Source organism: Corvus moneduloides, chromosome 1 (assembly GCF_009650955.1).
Source record: "Corvus moneduloides isolate bCorMon1 chromosome 1, bCorMon1.pri, whole genome shotgun sequence".
NCBI classification, from domain to species: Eukaryota; Metazoa; Chordata; class Aves; order Passeriformes; family Corvidae; genus Corvus; species Corvus moneduloides.
In genome coordinates, this window is record NC_045476.1 from 68148553 (window position 1) to 68168834 (window position 20282).

The 20282-nt window shown below is 39.9% G+C and overlaps 1 protein-coding gene across 3 annotated transcripts in view; it reads right to left on the reverse strand.

The window, feature by feature from the left end:
- The window catches only part of E2F3 (E2F transcription factor 3), a 42121-nt gene that overhangs the window by 2823 nt on the left and 19016 nt on the right, over positions 1-20282 (reverse strand). For 2 of the 3 annotated variants that reach the window (XM_032114368.1, XM_032114388.1), the window contains exons 2-6: positions 8496-8607; positions 5874-6093; positions 5164-5322; positions 2598-2712; positions 172-310 (exon numbers count right to left, since the gene is read on the reverse strand). In XM_032114368.1, the coding sequence (XP_031970259.1) occupies positions 172-310; positions 2598-2712; positions 5164-5322; positions 5874-6093; positions 8496-8607 (745 nt within the window). The remainder of the gene's footprint in view (positions 1-171; positions 311-2597; positions 2713-5163; positions 5323-5873; positions 6094-8495; positions 8608-20282) is intronic. The other variant, XM_032114378.1, reaches the window with a different exon arrangement.

Consider the following 20282-nt stretch of genomic DNA (forward strand, 5'->3'; position numbering starts at 1 on the left):
CAAATGATGTAAAGGAAAACGTATTTCCCACTACATAAACCAGAAATGCATCGTGAAAAATTGATGCCTTAGCTTTTAATTTCTTAGAAAAATAGAATAAGAGCTGGAAATCCAAAGTTCAAAATGAAAAACCTTGAAGAATGGCCATTAGTAGCAAAGAAATAATTTTACCTTTGGAAATGGTTTTGGAGATATTTCCATTGTGGTCCTGACTATAGGTTTTCATTGGACTGAGGGCATCGTTTTCCTCTGGGCACAGATAAACTTCAATAGGTCCTTGAGTACTGGATAAATGTATCAATGCACTCTGCTAACAGAACAAACATCAGAATGTCATTACACCAATGAACACAACAGAATATTGATGACACTGAATAAACTCTTACTGGAGTGTGAGTGTTTGAGTACAGTTTTACTAATCAAAAGAACCTGAGAAGAACACCAAGCCTTTTTTTCCGAGATGTGAAAGGTTTGGCTGAGGTATCTTGCAGACTAGAACATAAAAACTTTTCCCACTGTAGTGCACAACTCTCAAAATCACACCATTTTGTGTGTCATATCATAAGGAGGGAGGTATACAGGATTAAACTCCTAACATTTTCTTACAGCCACAATAGCCTGGAGCATTCTGATGGAATGGAGCTGTGGGATGCAAGTCACAGGTTTTATTATTATTCATAACAATAATATTGGATGCATTTGTGTAAACGTTTCTGCTTTAAAAATATGCCAATACATCTTTCACACTCTCCCAAAAGCCTTCAGCATTTATTCAACTGAACTCAAATATCTACATGTAAGTTCACCTATTTATCAGGCAATGTTTCCAAATAACAAAAAAAACCCGAGCCAGATGCCATTTTCTTCACCCAAACTTATTTATATAAGTCCTTTTGCCCCCTCAAGGCAATGATTTTGATGGAGATTCTGAATAGGAACTGCTAATTTGTTGCAAGAAGTTACATTTTTCTTAACTTTCACTGATGCAATAAACCAACATGACCCAGGCGCAGAAAACCTGCAAAGCTCCTCTTTGCGTTACGATGGAAAATCATAAATTACTCTGGTTACAAATAAACCTGTTCCTGCTGTATTGCATTAATAGCTTTCTAAAAAGCATGAATACAGGCATTGGGTACCTCTTTGCAGACTTGTTTAAAATACTTCCTTTTGTGCCCTTTGACAAAATGTTCCTCATATTATTTGGGTTCTGACAGTTATGTAACATAATAGATAGCATTTACAAATACAGAGAACAGCAACTGAATGAGGGTTTCCCAGGGCAGAAAAAACAGTTAAGAGTACTTAGGGCAATGCTATAGATAATTAGGAAAAAAAGGAGATGGGAAGAGCAGGAGTTGAAGAAGGAAGGTACTATTGAGCAACTGAGGTATGCAAAAAAAGAACACTGAAATGTAACTGCATGTGACAGAAAGAAATAGGACCTTACTGCCTGAAGGTGAAAATTAAATAAGTTGGGTATAGAAGATAAGTGAGGTCTAAGCACTAATTTTAATGATTGTGTACATCTCTCTCTGCCTGCCTGATTTCACTGACTTAAAAATCAAAGCATAATGCCCAGGGGAAAGAGACAGGAAAGCAAACAACAATAACAGTATGTATTTATGAATACTGATAAAAGACATCCTTTCCTCATGGCAGCAAAATGATTTATTCTTCCTGGCAAAACCTGCAACAAGGTTCAAGGGGGAAAGTAAGGACAAAGGCAGGCAAAAGAAAAAAAGAAGGATGGAAACCATAATGGGCCTAAGGAAGTGCAGGATAATCTTAGGGAAAAAAAGTGACAAGGAATCCAGTGCCTATTCCTGCCTACAGGGCAGCAGGTATTACTGAGCTCACTGGCCAGTGCACGGATGAAGGATTAAGGCACAGGTATGAACAAAACATAGCAGTGTTTGTGGGGTTAGCCCCATCTCTAGCTGCTCCTTGAGTGAAGAAATTAGGTACATTTTTTGAATCTCTAAACCAGCGGTTCCTGTCAATTATTCCCATTTGCCCAACATAGTTGGATGTGTCTTCCTAAGTGAGAATTAAAGTAAGTGCCAATGAAGCAAAGATGATGATGAAAGAAGAAAGGGTGAGAATGTGTTCTAGGAGTAAAGCACAAATTTCTACAATAACTGTAATATTTCAGAAAAGAAATTCCTACATGAAAACACGTTTAAATAAATTAGGATATCAGTTATAGGAGCTGTTAAAATGCTTAAGGCATTGAGTTACCCATTAACTTTTTAACCAAAATAACAAAGCTGAATTTGAGAAAGGTTTTACGTTGTTACAAACCAAGGAAATTTCAATTTTCAATAAAGAGCTGTTCTTTATATAAAGTATGGCAAAAGAAAATATCTGTAAATAGTGTGTATTACTCTGAAGAAATCTGAAAGTGAGCGAAAAGGAACAAATAACGATTGTTCTGTGTAACCTGATTTTCAAAGTTTCCCCTCTTTAAAAGAAACATCCCTAAAATTTTTAAGAATATAGGACTGTGTGCCTGGGCTCAGTAAGACCCAGGAGACACTGCATCTGTAAAAAAATGATAGATAACCTAGCAGAAAAAAATGCCAGGTTCTCCTTACCTCCACTGGGTCAGGCACTTCAAGTCTTGTTTCTGGAGGAGCTTTCACAACTATAACAGTTTGGTCTTTAAGGCCACTAATTTTTCGAATATCTTGATACGTCACATAAGCTAATGTAATCACTGTTAAGGAATTTTCCATCCCAGGTTACAATACATTCAGACTATTAGAAGAGGCAGAAATCTTTCAATTATTTTTCCATTTTCTCACACCTACGTAGCTCTTAGCCCAAGGTCTTCTGTTCTCTACACTGTGATTGCCATGAAGCCCTGTGAGAACTTCTCTTTGATGTAACAGCTAGGGCCACTGCTCAGTGAAAAAAGGGGTTCTCTGTGCTGAGTGCTTCTCTCCTCCTCTATATGCAGGAAACTACATAAGCTAAGGCTCAACAACCTGAAATTACTCACAGACTCCATGAAGCAAAAATTTTTATGCACTTGCTATCAAAATGCAGAGAGCTGAAAGTCACTGAAAAAGTGTATAGGAATTTATAGATGCATGCTATAGAAGCACATACACAGTATCACTGAATCATAGAATGGTTTGAGCTGGAAAGGACCTTAAAGATCGTTTAGTTCCAACCCCTCTGCCATGGGCAAGGACACCTTTCACTAGACCATGTTGCCCAGGCCCCCCTCCAACCTGGCCTGGAGCAATTCCAGGGATAGGGCATCCACAGCTTCTCTGGACAACCTGTTCCAGTGCCTCACCACCCTCACCGTAAAGAATTTCTGTCTAATATTTCATCTAAACCCACCTTCTTTCAGTTTAAAGCCATTCCCCCTTGTCTTGTCACTACATGCCCTTGAAAAACTCCATCTCCAGCTCCCCCACAGGCCCCCTTGAGGTACTGTAAAGGTGCTACAGGGTCTCCCTGGAGTCTTCTCCAGGCTGACAAAAACCGTAATTCAGTTTAAATTTGAAGGGCTTTGCAAACATAAATATGTAATACCTACAACATATATAAAATATATATAAATATATAAACATTTATGCAACACTTGTATATTTATATATTAATTTATATTATATAAAGTTATTTTAAAAGCCTGTTTAAGCAGAATGTCAAATTCTGCATAAGCACAGAATAAATATGAATATTTTGCTGTTCAACATGTATTTGTCAAAATGACAGTGTTTTGGGGGTTACTACATGGTGAAGCCTCACGTACTGATCCACGCAACTGAGGTGTCAAAGTGCTTTTGGCTGTGAAAAGAACCGTGAAATGGCCATGATCACATGCATGTGGTTCCAGATCTTTAGTTTTGTATACTGTGAGGTACCTGGCATAATGTTTATGCCAGAGAAATAAAAAGCCTGACTTACTATATGTTTTGGTGGTGTGAATGTGTGCTGTTACTGAGCAGTACAGCAAGACAGACTACCCAAGCTCCAATATATCTTGCATCTATCTTGGAGCAAACAGTTGAAGAGGCAAAGTGACAGGTCATCGTTCACCCAAATGGCTTTTATCAAGGCTTTTACCACTCGTTAAGTAATGTTTGCAAATGCAGATTCATCCTCGAAGGATTCAGTACTGCAAAAATCGAGAATTGTCATGTTCAGTTTTGTCTTGCTTATGTCACTTCATGGATCGTGCTCTTAGCTGAAGGCAGTGCTGATCCTGCTGCCCATGCCACTTGGTGATCTTTGGTTACATCAAAATGTCTATGAAATCCAGTCAAAAGACAACATTCACATAGTTCAAGTACTTTTTACTGGTACTCCCACTTATTTCCTATACTTCAGAACAGAGTAAGTCCACTTTATTAGATATTATTTAAACACTACTTATTATATACAGTAATAAGTTTTCACATCAGCATTTAATAAAATGCTTTCTTGTGTTGCTAATAGGTGGAAAATGTAAGGAAAGTGACTACTGGTTAATTACAAAGGGCATTAACAGCCAAAATAAGTCATATGAACCTTATGCAATTTAGTATTGCTATTACATTAAATAATTCAGACTAAGGCATTTTGAGAGCTCATAAAACCTGTATCTATGATATTCTATTATAGATTCTCTAACCAGAGGAATCTGAAACGTAGTTGCAAGTTTCAGACTAAACCGAATCCCAACTTTGTTTTCTTCTCTGTGCCTCTACTTATAAACATATCAGTTTAAAGTAAAATAAATAAATAAATTTTAAAATAATGACTACACAACTCTGTTACCTTGTCAGACTTTCTCTTCATGCCTTTATAATTTCTGAACCCATAAAACTGGGGTTTGCCCTAGGCTCAAAATGCTTGAAAAAAACGCAGGGCTATTGGATATTGTCACTCATTAATCAGTAAGGTTCTTGGTTCTACTGTATGTGAGCACAAATGTTAACAGGCTCCTTCATGTATCACCTTTTCTTTTTTGTCTTTTCACATTCCAGAAGCACTACAGGCTTAAGCTGCTTAAGTAACTTTTATATCAAACTACATTAAAACCTTTTCAACTTCTTGAAGCTTCTGATGCTTGCTTTCTATCACATCACTTAGAGAGAATTCTCCTAGTATTACAGGGCACAGCAAGGAGGCTGAGCACCTTTGAGGTTTTGGGAAAAAGGATATCTCTGATTCTCTGAGTCCTCTGTTAGCAGCTTGAGGTCCAGGGTGCAGCTTTGGATTAGCTCATCCAGTTTCTTCTCTTCCTGAGTCAGTTCGGTCACCTCCTTCGTGAGGCCTTGGCGCTGCGCCAGCATCCCACCATCCTCTGACAGACTGCAGCCCCTACAGACACAGAGAAGGAAGACATCCCTTCAGCTTCTGTAAAGTTTGACCCTATGCCATGGTAAAGGGGAGAGGCAGGATTTCACACGGCAGATCAAGTTCTTAGTCCTTTCTCCCTAAACCCACCCACAGCGAGTCAACATAAACTATACTTTCCAGAAAAAGCATCTTTTTAGCACAACAACACATTTTGGAACTGCCACCAAGATGGAAGAGTTGAGTATTTCTACTTACTTCCAAAATCTTGTTTATAACCACTTAAAAAAACCCAAGGAAAGCAGTAGGTAGAGACACGTACCTAAAACTTACTCTACATGCAGAAGTAAATTAATTAATCCAGTTTTCAAACAAGCTGCTGGTCTCTAATGTCCCTGACAGATGCTTTTTATAAACTTTTCCTAACAGAAAAATAAAACTTTATCTTGTTGGAAGGCATTTTGGATGATTGCTTGGAGCAAAGTGTTAGAATGGAAGGTGGGAGAAGAAAAACACTGCTGCCCTGTGATAGAGAAATCAGCCAGCAGGGATGGAAAAGGATAATGAATACTTACATCCACTGAATGTTGTTTTTGGATTTTTTCTTAATGAGATGGATGCCTTCCAGTACATTGGTGATATCGTAAATCCTCCTTTTTTGCACCTTGAGGACCTCTGCTGCTCTGTTCAAATCTAGGACCCCATCAGGAGATTGGCTCAGCAACTGAATGAACTTCTTTGTAAGAAGGCCAAGGGATGTATCATACCGAGTCTTTTCTGAAGGAGATTTTGGAGCTTGGAAGCAAAAGGAAAAAGAAAGTTAAATCAGTTTCTTCTCATTTTGGTTCTGAAAGAAGCAACCATAAATGAAATTATACAATTACTTCTTTCATTTTTACTAAAGAAATCTCTCATACCTCTGCATTAAGACACAACTTACCACTACGTATTTGTATTCCAAGATGTACTTTTCCAAAAGTCACAGGTACATGAGCAAATATATACCTTTTTTAAAATGCAAATATTTCCAGTAGTCTGACAGATACATATAGCAATATTCTGCTGAGGCTTTTACCATGTGAATTCATGATAGTATTTTTAGTATCTATTTATCCTGGCAGCAAACCCCAAAAAATCCCCTGTGAGTCTCCTTCATCAGGCTGATAGCCAGCTTTCATCAGGGTTTGATTTTCCCCTCATGTGAGATAAGTGTTTCATATGCAATTAAGCAGGACTTAGGTGTACTTCAGTGGGTGAACAAAATGACAGATTCCATCAGTGTCAGACTCCACAGCCTGAGAAAACTCAAGTGAATTAGAGGAGATTAATGTAAAATACAATTTATAATTATCACTGCTCCATAACCAAACAATGCTTACACTGGGAGAGAGTATCCATATCTTCTAAATTAGAAGTCAGCAAATAGCTTGGACCAATTCATGGTTTCCATGCACAAATGCAGCATCTATACACTTAACAGATGGGCTTTTAAGAGTTTAAATACTTGGATCAGAATGATTTCTAATTCTAAGTGTTCAAGGCCTTTCTGTCAAGGGAAATGAGCCAGCCATTATTACAAGTCTGCTGGGCTGGAACATCTCAAACCCTTCATATGCTTCCAGTATTATGCAGGATGGAACTTAGGCTGATCTGGTGGTCTTTTCCATGTTTTCAAGGGTCAGGTCACACATTAAACTGCAGAAGTCAGTCAAAACTGAAAATCCTACCTGAGAGGGAACCTTTAGTCTACCCTGAAATATTTTGAAGAAAACGATGGCTTTTCAATGAAAACCAAGACGTTGCATCTTTGCAAAGAGAACCAGCTAGCTGTGCTTCTTTGGGTAGATTCAGGGCTTGTCTGCTCTGGGAAATGGAAGAATATTCATAGAAAGGCTTGGGTTGGAAGGGAACTTAGAGATCATCTAGTTCCACTCTCCCTGCCATGGGTAGGGACACCTCCCACTAAACCAGATTGCTCAGAGCCCCATGCAACCTGGCCTTGAAACACTTCCAGGGATGAGGCATCCACAGTTTCTCTGGGCAACCTGTTCCAATGCCTCACCACCCCATGAGGAAAGAATTTCTTCCCAACATTTCATCTAAATCTCATTCATATCACTTACATGACCTTGTGGATTTAGAGCAGGATGGTTGGTTTGTTTGGGGTTTAGAAAAGAGTAAGGGAATCAGAGTGATAAGGGCAAGAAGTGACTGGACTCCCACCTACAATGGCACATGCTCCTCATCATGCACCAAGTTCTTTGTATGGGCTTATCAATGCTGCAGCAGCATCCTGTGCATCAAACAGTACTGAATTGCTACAAGAATCCACTTCAACTTAAAATAGGTTTCATTTAGCTTAATGAAGTTTAGTTTAATTAAATCAACTGTGGTTGTTCAACTCCTATGCTTTGAGTTTGTATCTTCAATTAATTTCTTTTTTCCTATCTGCCTCAATAGAAACCAGCAGACTGATAAGGAGGGACCCCTTGGCATCTCTTGCTCTGGCATCACTACCACTGCTGCCCCAGTCCTCTTCTTGCCCCATCTGGCTCCCTCTGCCAGCCTAATTCTCCTGCTGAAAACCCCCAAATAAAGATAGTAAGGCTACAGCCCCCAGCTTCTGTAGCAAGAAGCCCAGTGCCCCAGGCAATGCAGATGTGCAAAAATTAGTACTTAGAGCAACTAGGCAGTGGCAGTAATTACCCAGAGTCACACTGCACGGAGAGAAGGCAGCTCGGATCCCGCAAGGAGCATTTATCGTGCAGCGCTGCTGAGGCACAGCACTCTGCAAATCCCTGCCCAGGGAAAGAAGCCCTGGCAGCCAGCTGCTGTAACTCCAGCAGCAAAGGAGGCAGCTGGCTTGATGAGCCTGGCCTAATAACTGTGCGTTTGATCCCATCACATCACCTTCATTCCTCAGCATCCACCTCTCAAGCATCCCAGCATCATGTCCTTGGCTGAAGGGGCAGCCCTGGGCACAGAGGATGCAGGCTGCCCAGCAGGCAGAGGGACACACCTGGCAGCCCAGAGCCTCAGCAGCCTCTCAGCAGCAACCCCTGCATGCTGCAAACCTGCTGTCCATTGCCCAGCTGGGGGGCTGAGTTTGTTGCATACACATCTAGGTGAGGACAGCAATAAACACACTCTAAGCTAGGTAATGCAGACTGATGACAGCATGTTAAAAGTTCCCCTACTTTTTGGACTATCTGGACTTCTTGTTGCAGCTCTTCCTTTCCCCTTTGGAGTCTTTAGTCCTTCCGCAAGATACTGGTGGCCACCTTCTCCCAGCTCCAGCCTTCGTTTTGCCTGTTAAAAAAAAGATTTTTTTTTTTTTAAATTGATGGATTGTTAAGAAGTGTATTTCACTTTATCAAACACAGTATTTAGATGATAGGAACGGCAAAGAGCAGTGAACTTTTCACAGCAAGGTATCAGTACAGGTTCACAGCCCACATGCATCACAGTGGAATCCAAATATTTACTGGAATCCTAAGGCGGACTTAAATATGTCACTCAAAGGCTAGGCTGAAGAGGTTTTATTTGAAAATTCAGCAATTCTTTTAGATTTGAAAAGCTGAGTGACAATTGCATGGTTTATTTCAGTCTAGTCTGGACCTTCTTAAATAGGTATGAATGATTTCAGCCCTCAGTTGAGTTGAGAACATTTCCTTTAAGAAAAACAAAGACAGTCAGCCTCTCGAGCACCTACGTGTATGAACCCACAAAGCTACCTTTCCTTTGCAAAACTCCTTATATCCATCTCAGTTTGTGCAAAAGTAGTGTTAATGCAAGTTATGTTTTTCCCTTCACTATTTACAAGGATGGCTTTGAGAGGACCAATAATTTCCACTACTATGAACTTTCCACAGAGTGAAATACAAGACATGACATCAAGAGCAGCACTGGACAAGTCTTCTCCTCTGCTTCTCAAAAACTTGTCCTCATTGAAAGCACAACCACTACATTTATTTCACATTCACTAGCACGTGCTGCCTACATAAAAGCAAGGTGGAGCAAAAGTAGTATCAGATAGACAATGCCTGAAAATCAGCTAAATGCTGCATTCAGCTCAAAGGGAAGCTGTGTACATCTTGAATAACAAAAATAGTGAATGAAACTGTTAAACTATGCAACACACAGACAAACTGCAATGAAAACCACCACCAATATGAATTCTGTTCCTCAGCAGAAACACAATATACTATCTTTGGAAACAATTCTATACCATTCCCTGCCACTCAGGTTACTGAAATTAAGTCTGGGGATACTTGTTATCCTAACAATAGAAAGCACACTACCTGGAAGACAGAGGAAAAAGAAGAAAAAAGTTTTATGTCTAATCAAGTTTGGACAACTGTTTCTGAAGAATGTTGTTTATTCAGTTAGGTAGAGTAGTTCAGAGTACATTATTTGCTTGTTTTTTAAGATTCACCCCACAGGGCTGGATAATGTTTTGCTCCTCAGTGAACCAAGACAAAACAATACATTCTGCTATAGAGTTGTAGACAGGTATTTCTGTATTGTGGATTTATCCTATGCACTTTACTTTGGGTCTGTGACCAACAGAAGGCTCTAAATAAATTAATTTATATGCCTTTATTTATGGATAGCTAACTAACATCTTTCTATTGGACTCCGCTTGCAAACCTCAAACTTATTAAAAGGCAAGTTAAAGCATATGAAACTCATACAAGCCCATGGTGTTAACAGCACGGGCAGAGCACTCAAGCCACTCTTCTCCACATTTTGTGTGAAGGGACACAGAATTCACTGGCGACAGGGCAAAACTGAACCGCATCCTTCTAAGCAATGCAGGCACCACACCCCCAGCAGACCACTGGGGACAGCTTCTAAGGGGATGAGACACCTCTGCTCCGTTCAGCTCTGTAATCCAAGGACACAGATTTCTAAAAGGTCAACTGTTAACAAAAGCATCCAGCTAATACGTTTAGCCAACGTAATTGGATTAAATTAAGATTACAGCTATTCCACAGGGAGAAATACATTTCACACTTTTTAATATAAGTGTTTTTCCACCCTGAGAACTGTAAGAGCAAAAGAAGGAGGGGTGAAAAGGGAACAATTCAGGGCGTGGGAAGACTAGGCCAAAGGGATACAATTAAAGATAAAAGAGAATCTCAAAACCAGGTGTGAGAAGGAGGGGCAATGCTTAAGACGTAAAATCCAGAGATTTGCAGCTCTCTCCATCAGAAGAGAAACTTAGGTTTGGATTATACATCAAAACTTTTTGTCTCAACTTGTTTGCAAGACACAAACAACAGTATTTTGCCTCTGCTTTTGTGGTTAAAGACTTATATAAGTTTCTCCCGTGAACTCAGAGAGAACACAGACAGCATCCTTTGGCTGCACAGAGCAGCACAAGCCTGCCCACATGCGCTGGGGCTGTTACAAACAACACACTCTTGTCAGGCTCATCATCACGCTGCACCTACAGACAGCGTAGGGCTAGTGAAAAAAAATACACGACACAGAGAGCTCTACAAGATACTTGGTTTTTAGGATACAAAGCATACAGGAAACTTGAGATACAGAGCAAAATATTTTAGTGGAGTTTAAAAGATCCTGATTACTGACAGGCAATTTTAGGAAACCCTGAGGAATATTTAATTTCAGGCCAGATGTTACACGTCACTCAGCAAGTGCTCGCTTCCCCTTCCTGTTTTACAAACTTCATAACTGATAAGATGCAGGACTGAAGTGGTGTATTCTCTCAATTTCTTCTTTCATGAATTACAGACTAAAGATTTTCTAGTGCTGTTTTGTTTGCACTAGAGATCCTGGGTGACTCACAGTTTCTCTCTCCCATCTCCAAAATTATTCATAGTGCCTTCCGATATCTGGCTTCTCTTCAGAAATCTAAAGATCTGTGATCAGCATAATCAGGGAGCCTTTTAAAAAAATCCTTGATTTGAGTCACTTATTTTTGCTACAGCACTATATTAATTATTTGCACTATTTGTACGAATTAGTATTATTTGTCCTTCTTGCATTACTTGATCAATAATAGCATGCACAACCATCTGACACAGTATGAAGTAACACTGCTAAGAAGTTACAAGCCAAAGGACACCAGCACAAAGCATCCCAGCTACAGGGACAGATAGGAAGCAAAGGGACAAAAAATTTCTCAGTGACTTGAAATCTGAGTGCAATAAATTGGAAGTCAGATTCCTTAGGGGGAGGGTGAAAGGAGCACAAAATACATGGAGCAATGAGACAGGTAAAGCCACAAATTGATACATTCCAGCAACAAGACACAAAAGTAACAGGAAAGTATCCCATGAAGCTGAACCAGACACCTACCTAACCCCTTGCTTAAGACGCAAAAATTGTGGCATCAAGCGCTTAAACTCAAATTTCTCTTCCAATACTATGAGCAATCCCTGATATAAATACAACTATAGACCCACTGTTCAGTGCAGACCACTAAAAACTGCTGGCACCTTGAGCCCTATGTAGGTTTGCCCTTTTAGCTTTAATCCCTTTTTAAAAAAAGAAAAGAAACCCAGATAGCAACCACAATCAACATCAGAGGCAAACCCACAAAAACGTCTTTTATAAGAACACTTGTCTCTAGAGGAAAATAGTTTAAAACTCCTAGGATAAGCTAAGTATTTTCAAGTAGGCAAGACCTGATGCAATTCACTTTACAATACTCAGTCTCATGGATTAACCTTTAAGAGGAGGTTGGAGGCAGGTTATGCTTATAGCAGCAAAGAAAAAGAGCAAATGTAGTATTAATTAATTGAAAAAAAGGGGTGGAAAATGTGCAAACAGGAAATTATAGCCCATTCCCTTTACTGGGCTGATTTGGCTTCACGGCTACCTGGGTCTATCAGGTTGCTGACACCACCTCTTCTGCATCCTCCCTCCATTCCTGCTCCCCTGGTGCAGGCAGCACCTGATTGATATGTCCTCATCAACCACCACAGAAAGCTGGTTCAAGAGGTCCCTACCAGCAATAACTTAGTCCTGCTCCAAAACAGAAGTGATTTTTCTGCCAGGTTATCCCTTGTGCGTGATGAGCCTACACAGAGAGCTGCTGAGGAGAAGTGGTGTGACATCCGCCCATGCTCCTTGGGGCATCAGATTGACATTTGAGCAGCCTCACTGTCATGTCACACAGCAATCAACTTCAGTTCTTGGGGAAAGAAACTGGCAGCAATTAGAAATAGAGAATAAATTTCAGAGTGTTACCTTGTAGCAGACAAGTAAGGGCTAAGCATCAGGTAAGAGCCAGCACAGGGTTTTGTCAAGATAGCAGAGCACAGTGCCCAACTGGGGCAGGCAACATCAGTTTTTGAGCACTGCATCATATCCAACCAAAGCCTTATTTTCTATGAGAATTATATTTTTAAGTTTGAGGGAAGAAGCAGTAAAACACTCTCTAATTCTTTCCAGTGATAAAATCTGGGAGAATAACTTTGCCAACCTATGCACACTAAAATTTGTCCTGCTAGATGTGTTTCTTGGCTTTATTACTGGATGCAAGTCAATTGCGCTGTTTGCAAGAGACAGACCTAAGAAAAATTACATTACCTGTGCTACTTTCTGAAAATCTTTTCTCTTAAATATTCCTGCACCCATTAGGCTTCAGCAAGCACATAAAACTTGCCAGAATAACGATCTGAGTTGGGCATATTCTATTACCCAAAAACCCTAAATTTAAAATCATATGGAAAAGTGCAGTCAGTACATTTTCATTACAAGTATGAAGCGCCAAATTCCACTTCAAACTCCTGTCACAGCTCTTGGGCCTCCCAGGCTCCGCACATCCCACCTCCTTGGAGGTCCTATCCAGGCCGGAGACCTATCTACATCCCCTGCTTCCCTAGCAGGCATTCAAGCTGTATTAGAGGAGCAGCAGTCTGATTTAAATACAAAAGGACAAAAGTTGAGCTCAGAATGAGAACGAAAGTAACCTGGGACAAAGCCTGCTGAGATGGGGACAGAAGATAAGAACTTATTCCAAAAAACAATGGGATGAGGAGCTGAAAAGAAACTCCAGTTTAGGCTGACTGGGCTGGAAAAACAGGAAGATTGGAAATGACCAAACATGGCAAGGAATAAATTGTTTATATTAAGTGATAGCTGACAGTGAATTAAGGAGCAAGTCAGAGAAATGTGTCTTAGGGCTCAGCTGTGGGTATCTCAGAGCAAGGAGTAAGACAGGCAAGTTAAGCGAGGGACAGTGACTAACCCTGGTGTATTCTCTAGAAGATGTAACAATTGCTAGGGGCAGATAAAATGGCAGCTTTTCTGTATGTCACCACAATGCTGATATTACTGGGGAGGGGATGCAAACCTTTCCAGGAAGCACAGATAAATTTTGACTGCAGCAAGGAAGCCATAGCACAGGTTCTTTACCAATCCCCACATACTTTGCACAGGCTTTCTTCCACATTTTCTAAATTAAGCAGTCACTTAAAAATACAATTTAAAAGCTGAGGTTCTGGAGGCACGACCTCTAGAAAGCTGTTCCAGAGGTCAGGAGCTGCAGAGAAGAAAGCAAATATATAACATGAAAGGGTAAATTAAACTGGAGCTTGATGACAAAGGAATACAAGAGAGGAAGCAAAGGAAAAAAGACACCTTGGGGTGAATGCAGAGAAATATTCATACACTAAGGAAATGTCTCCACTGAATGAAGGGATACAGGCTGAGCATTTAGAACACACTCAAATGAACAAACCCTGGTATGCGGAGAGCCGTGCGTGTCTGCCAGAGGGCTGCACCCAGCTGAGGGCATGGCAAACATTCGGGAAGACTGGAAAACAGGGAGAGGTGCAGAGAAGAAAGCAGAGGAGCTCTCAGCAAGGAAGGGGCTCAGCTCTGCTGGTCAGCTCACAGGCAAAGAAACACCCAAGGTCAGCAAAAAGATGCAAGAGGAGTATCAGAGCTTCTGCCTTCAAACTCCTACTGACAACTCATTTCATACCCACCTCCTCATTTCTTAACAGAAATAAATTTGCAGTTCAAACTCCTGGAAGAGAGAGGGATTTCCATCTTCCATGAAGAAATATTTACCCCAGTGGGCTACACACAGATACCAATAATTTGTACCATACTACCCTTGGTTTCAGTAGTTAACTCTGACAGTATAAGACATTTAAGAGGAAGTTTAAGAAAAGAATAGGAAGATAAAGAAATAGCTGGGAATTAAACTATTTGCATGTAAAAGACAACAAAGTATGCCCTTAAAGGAAAGTTCTGTAAGTCCTCTCAACTCTTCCCAAAAATACTACTTCTCTATCAAAAGTAGGCATTCCCATACAGAGGAACAAGAGGAACAAGACTAGGAATGACACTTTTAATGAAAACATGACCTCAAAATTCATAGCCATTCATAAGACTGAGGTAAAAGAATACAAAAAGATATCTAAAAATAGTGCCTTGAAAATTGAATACATTGTAAAATCAACACAAGGCAGAAAAGGAGTCTGAAATAATAGCTACTTATCCATCAAGATTATTAGTTGAGTGACAAGCAGCTTGTATTTAAAGTAAAATTTAAAGAATCATTTTATAGCAAATGAAAACACAGCTTACAAAAATCATCCTGATCAATCTAATCCAACACAAAAGCCTCAAATTTTCTTCTCATAAAACAGCAACTGTTTCTAAAAAAGGACCAAAAAAGTACTTTCTATTACAGCAATTTCTGTTTCCTAAGTTATCACTTTATTTTTCAGCTTACAGTTTCGACTGCGGGAAATTCTTCTCTAGTTCTTATATTGAAATTATTAATTCAGCTACAGTCAAGTAGTTTGTTTTCAATGTAGATTAATATTAAAAGAAAATCCCTTTTGTATGTCTTAATTAGGTTTATAATTCAATAAAGAGGCACCTCACAATTACCAAATTAAATGACATTCTGATCATATGCAGCGCCTCCCCATTAGGCATTTGACACTGAGGATTGAACGCTGATATGTTACTCTGGTGAGGTTTCTTTCAAGGCCTAATTAAAACATCCTATTTCAATCGATTTTCCATTTTCATGATTCCTTCAGAAGTATCCAAGTGTCAAGGAAGTCATGAACTGTAAGCACTTAAAGATGAAACCATATGACTTTTACTTAGCTCCAAAAAGTTAAAATGTGGATGGCCAACTTTCAGCAGCAAATTCTTGTTTGAAAGTGGGACCCAAGCCAGAGGAACTGAGCAACGGCCTTCCCTTCTCAGGATAAATGTGCAGGAAGAAGCAACACAAGTGCCATGACTGCCTCCCAGCTGTTGCTGCAGAACATCCCACAAGGCCATTTCTGACACCCACAGAAAGGAACACGTCAGTTCTCAGGCTCGCTCAGCAACTGGAGCACGGGCAGCTCGCTCCCGTGCTAGTGGCTCTGCGCATCGATGCCACCCCAGTGAGGCACTTCACACTCCGATCTCGAGCCTGGCTGAACAGAAGAACATTTTCAACTGCTTTTAAATGAAACACAATGGCCTGAACCAAATCAAGAAAGTACAAACATGCAGCAACAAAAAATGGTGGTTTCTCCTTACACCTACACAACAGGTCATTTTTACTGAACCAGGATTATAATCTTAATGTACTAATTACCTTGGATTTTCATCCTGATATCTCATGCGACCTGACCTGCCCTCTGGTCAGATTATCTCACAGTCACCAACACTAACATAATTCTGACACCAAGGTAAGTGGACAACCCTGTTTGACATCACTCCATTTTCTGCTCATAGGTCTACTGAAATGCCATGGGATCAGCCCCACTAGATTTATAGTAGCCACTGTAAAAATGTGCAGCTTATCTTGTTTTCCTACTCTGCTGCAGTACTTCATATTTTCTTTGCACTAAAAGAGGAAAGACATTACAACGGTTGTGCAAGACATAAACCAAAGCACAAGCCACATTTCTGGCCTCAAACCAAGAGAATTACACCTATACATAGGAAATGAATCATGTGAGATCTTTCTTATTGCAATTTTTTCCACCAAATACGAAACAATTACTTCTTACTGGAAGCCAATGGCTTTGCAGTGTACTAAGGCTGAAAGCTCCAGTTACTACTTCATGTTGAAATATGAAAAGTTGTTTTCAGGAAACTGCACCCAGTTTTCATCTCAACTGCTAAACTGTCCAAGGTGAGGAGTGTGTGTGTCTCTGGGCAGTCCTGAAACACCTCCATGCAACTCCCCTCATCCCAACAGCTGCCAGAGGCTGAGCTGCACCTGCCTGGTTAAGGTGGAAGCCCTGGAGACAAAACTTCCAGAAAATGTAATGACAAACAGCCAACACTCGCAGACAGAAGCGCAGACAGACTAACCTATATCTGGGGTGTAGAATCCTGACCACAGGTTTTTGGGGGTGTGTCTGGATGCAGCATGAAGAGTTTCCCTCCCATTCTCTGGGAAGCATGGCCTGGGCCTTGGTGATAAGGCCAGACCTGCCACTAGCAGGCTCTAATGCTAGCCTCATCCTACAAACTCGTGTCAAAGCTACCAGCCAATTTCCTACCCCCATTCCCAAAGACACCACCTCAGCAAGGCCGCTGCCTCCAGAGCAGAGCTCGGGGATTTTCAGTTGTGGTTCACATCAGTGATTTCTCACCATGCACATCCTTCAAAGAAAACAAGATTGTCACAGAACAGGCCTGATGCTGAACTTGCAAACTGATGGCAAGCAGGTGGGGGTGGGGAACACGATGGGACACAAACAGAGAGGGGATAGGATGTGACAGCAGACCAGCCATGTAAGAGACTTCTTGGTGTAATTTCTTTGTATTTCATTTATATGTAACAGTTCCACCAACACAGGTCCACTTTTTATGTTACCCATTGAGATCAAAGTAAGCCAAATAAGGAAGTGATAGTTCACATGGTTTATAATAGGGCACAACATCTCCATCTGGCTGCAGAGGTGCTTGCAGTGTTTCAGCCCTTCAGGAGACTTTCAGCCCCTTGACTAGAAAGGCTAAAGTTGAACTGGACCAAGGGAAAGAAATCTTTCCTATAATTTTATGGTTGATCCCAAAGAAAAACCATTGCAAAGCAGTCAGTCTCAAAATACATCCTAGAGATATTTTTCTCTTCTGTATTTAAGGATTATTTTTTATTTTAAAAGTCATTAACTTCAAAATAAGATTGTGATTGGACTTGTTCCACTGAGTGGCTTCCACTTTATGTGTGGAAATTAGCACAGCTACTTAGAAAAGAACAACTTTCAAACACTGTCAGTTGTCTGCCAGATTGTTTTTATTAAACAAACAAGTCCTAAGATTGGGGGAGGAAGGACACTGAGAGCTGGAGAATATAACAGGATGAACTTCCTTGTAGGAAATTCCAGTAAATGCCATGGAGTATTAGATAAACAGGTTAAAAATTAGTAGCAGCATTCTGGGCATATATATTGACATAGGAATCAGGAAAAGTGTTATTCCTCACTTACAAAACATACAGAATATAGTGATAAACCTCTCTAGGAAGATGTAATTAATAAGACTGGATACATACAAAGTGAAAAGTGAGGAGAAGGAGGAGCACTTACAAAGCCACATCAGTGCTATTTCAACGTAGGTGCTCTGTAATAGTGCAAGATTGGGCTTGCATCACAAAGTTTGCTCACTAAACTGCCAGTGTAAGCCACAGCATCTTGAGCTTTGTTTTCCTTGGATACAGGATACCTACAAGAAAGGACGATGTCTGTGGAACTTCACAAATGAAGTTTCTGGAGTGCAAGTTTTCGTGTCTGCACAGGTCTGCGATTCAAGATTTCCCACCCTGGCACCCCAAACCTTCCTGTACTCCATACAAAATACCCATACCAAGTTATACCAGAGCAGTGCCAAGGGACTGCATCACTTGACTAAGAGCTGATTCATAGGGAACCAACAAACTTGTACATTCTTCCAAAAATTAATGGCAAAAGATATGTAAATACTACAGAAACTACAGCAGAGAGCTACAAACTAGATGGTAGCAAGTTTTAAGTACTCAGGTGCACATGAGTTGGGTATTCACATCCCCAAAGTAGGTGAATCCTTTCTTAAAAAAAGTCAACACCAATCTTGACTCCATATTTTTAATTCACTGCCTGAGGTATGATGGCTCTTACATCTACCTACTTTTTCAATTAATGTAATTAGTAATGAGAAGTCAGCTCTGAAGTAGCAAAACGTTTTATTTTGAAGTACTATCTTAACCCAGTTCCACCCAAGTATAAAAGCATACAGCAAGATTTCCCAAAAGTAATAAATGGACTTTGAATCCATTTAGGGTGATAAAAATATTATCTAGTTTCCAAAGGTCATTGTGAAAGTTGACAAAAAACATTCAGAAGACCAAGGTGAGGCAATGACTTGCATTTACAGAATCAGTCAATGAGAAGTAACATGGGGTCCTAAGAATTTACTGTAATACAGGATAGCTCTGTACATCATGTAAATTGTGAGATTATTAGCTCACTTTAAGGAAATCTCAATATTTTTCAAACAGATTAACCCTGATAAGTCATGTCTGCACCTACAAGTAACTATAATGCTGACTTTGCACAAAAGATTGATTTATCATTCTCAAGTTAATTTAGTTTCGAAAATTAAATTACCAGCATTGCATAAAAAAAAAAAAATCCTTAAATAACCTTGATGAAGTTATTAACACAATAACCTCCTCCACATACCAAATCTCAGAGTAACAAAAATAAATAACAAGTGCCCAAGAAACAGGAAAACATGGTTTACATATTCAAAAGCAGCTATTCCTAGAAGCAGTTGGAAAGAAGGCTCCAGATTAGCAGAAAGTCACAGAAATAGATAAATGATTGTGAGAAGAGAGCAAGGGAGAGAATCACAGATAGCAGGGACCTAAAGACCCTGGTTGTGGCTGACAGCTTCCCCCATCCTAGGTCTGGAGCTGGTACTGCCATAAGAAGGCTTCTCTTCACAGCACATTTCTTTGGCTACAAACTGAACTTGGTTTTCACCTCGCCTGGGTTGCTAAAATCTAGGAAATTATTACTTCCTTCCTCCTAAAATCAAGGTAGGCAGCTACTGCTTTTACTTTTACTGCACAGGTCAGTTTGGCAACAGCTTACATTGCTGAAATGGCACAGATACAGCCAAGTTCCTGATGTTTTAAATGCTGTGTAATGTCACAAAGAACAACTAATCCACTGAGCTTTCACTGTGATGCACATTTTACCTTGGCAGTATTTTATCAATCCATCAGCCACACCATGGAGCAGAACAACCCAAGAGTGCTGGCAAAATGATGACAAATTGATTTCAAATAGGAAGTTTTACTTTTTCTCATTGACAGAGAGAGAATAAAAAAAAGACAAGACAGCAACAGGTCTTAAGTGAAGTGAATGAGTGTTGGTAGACTAAATAATTTTCTTTCTCACATTTAGGAAAATTCTGTGATGCACAGGACAATCTAAAACAACTGATATGACAGCAAAATTTACAAGACAACAACCAAAACAGATGGTTTTCCAAGGAGTCACAGGTAATAAATTTCTAGAGGAGAAGACATTAAAGTTACTGTTCTTTCTTAGATTTTATAGGATATTTTTAAAAAAATTATCTCTTCTGGCTTTGGTGAAGCAGAAAATGTGGGGTCATACAGTCAAGCAAGGACTTGAACCTATGTGAAAACTGACCCACACCAGACACAATCTGTCCCTTCTACTTTGTCTTCTTTACTATGTATTCCCTTAACTAAATACCCTGAGATGACTTCTCCAGAAAAATTAGTAGCACCTTGAAGTCTCAAATTTTAAAATGAAGTGAATTTGCATTTTTCTCTCTAATCCACTCTTTCATGAAAGAAAAGAATCTGACTTTCTAATATGACCTGCTACATATCACAGACCCTCCCTAGCTGCTGTGCTATTGTAGCCAAGGATAGGAGTGCAATTTTAGAATCTTGGTTATAAAAATGTAATGAACAAGCACCTGTCAGGAAGGACCATAAACACAGTTGCTCCTACCAAAAA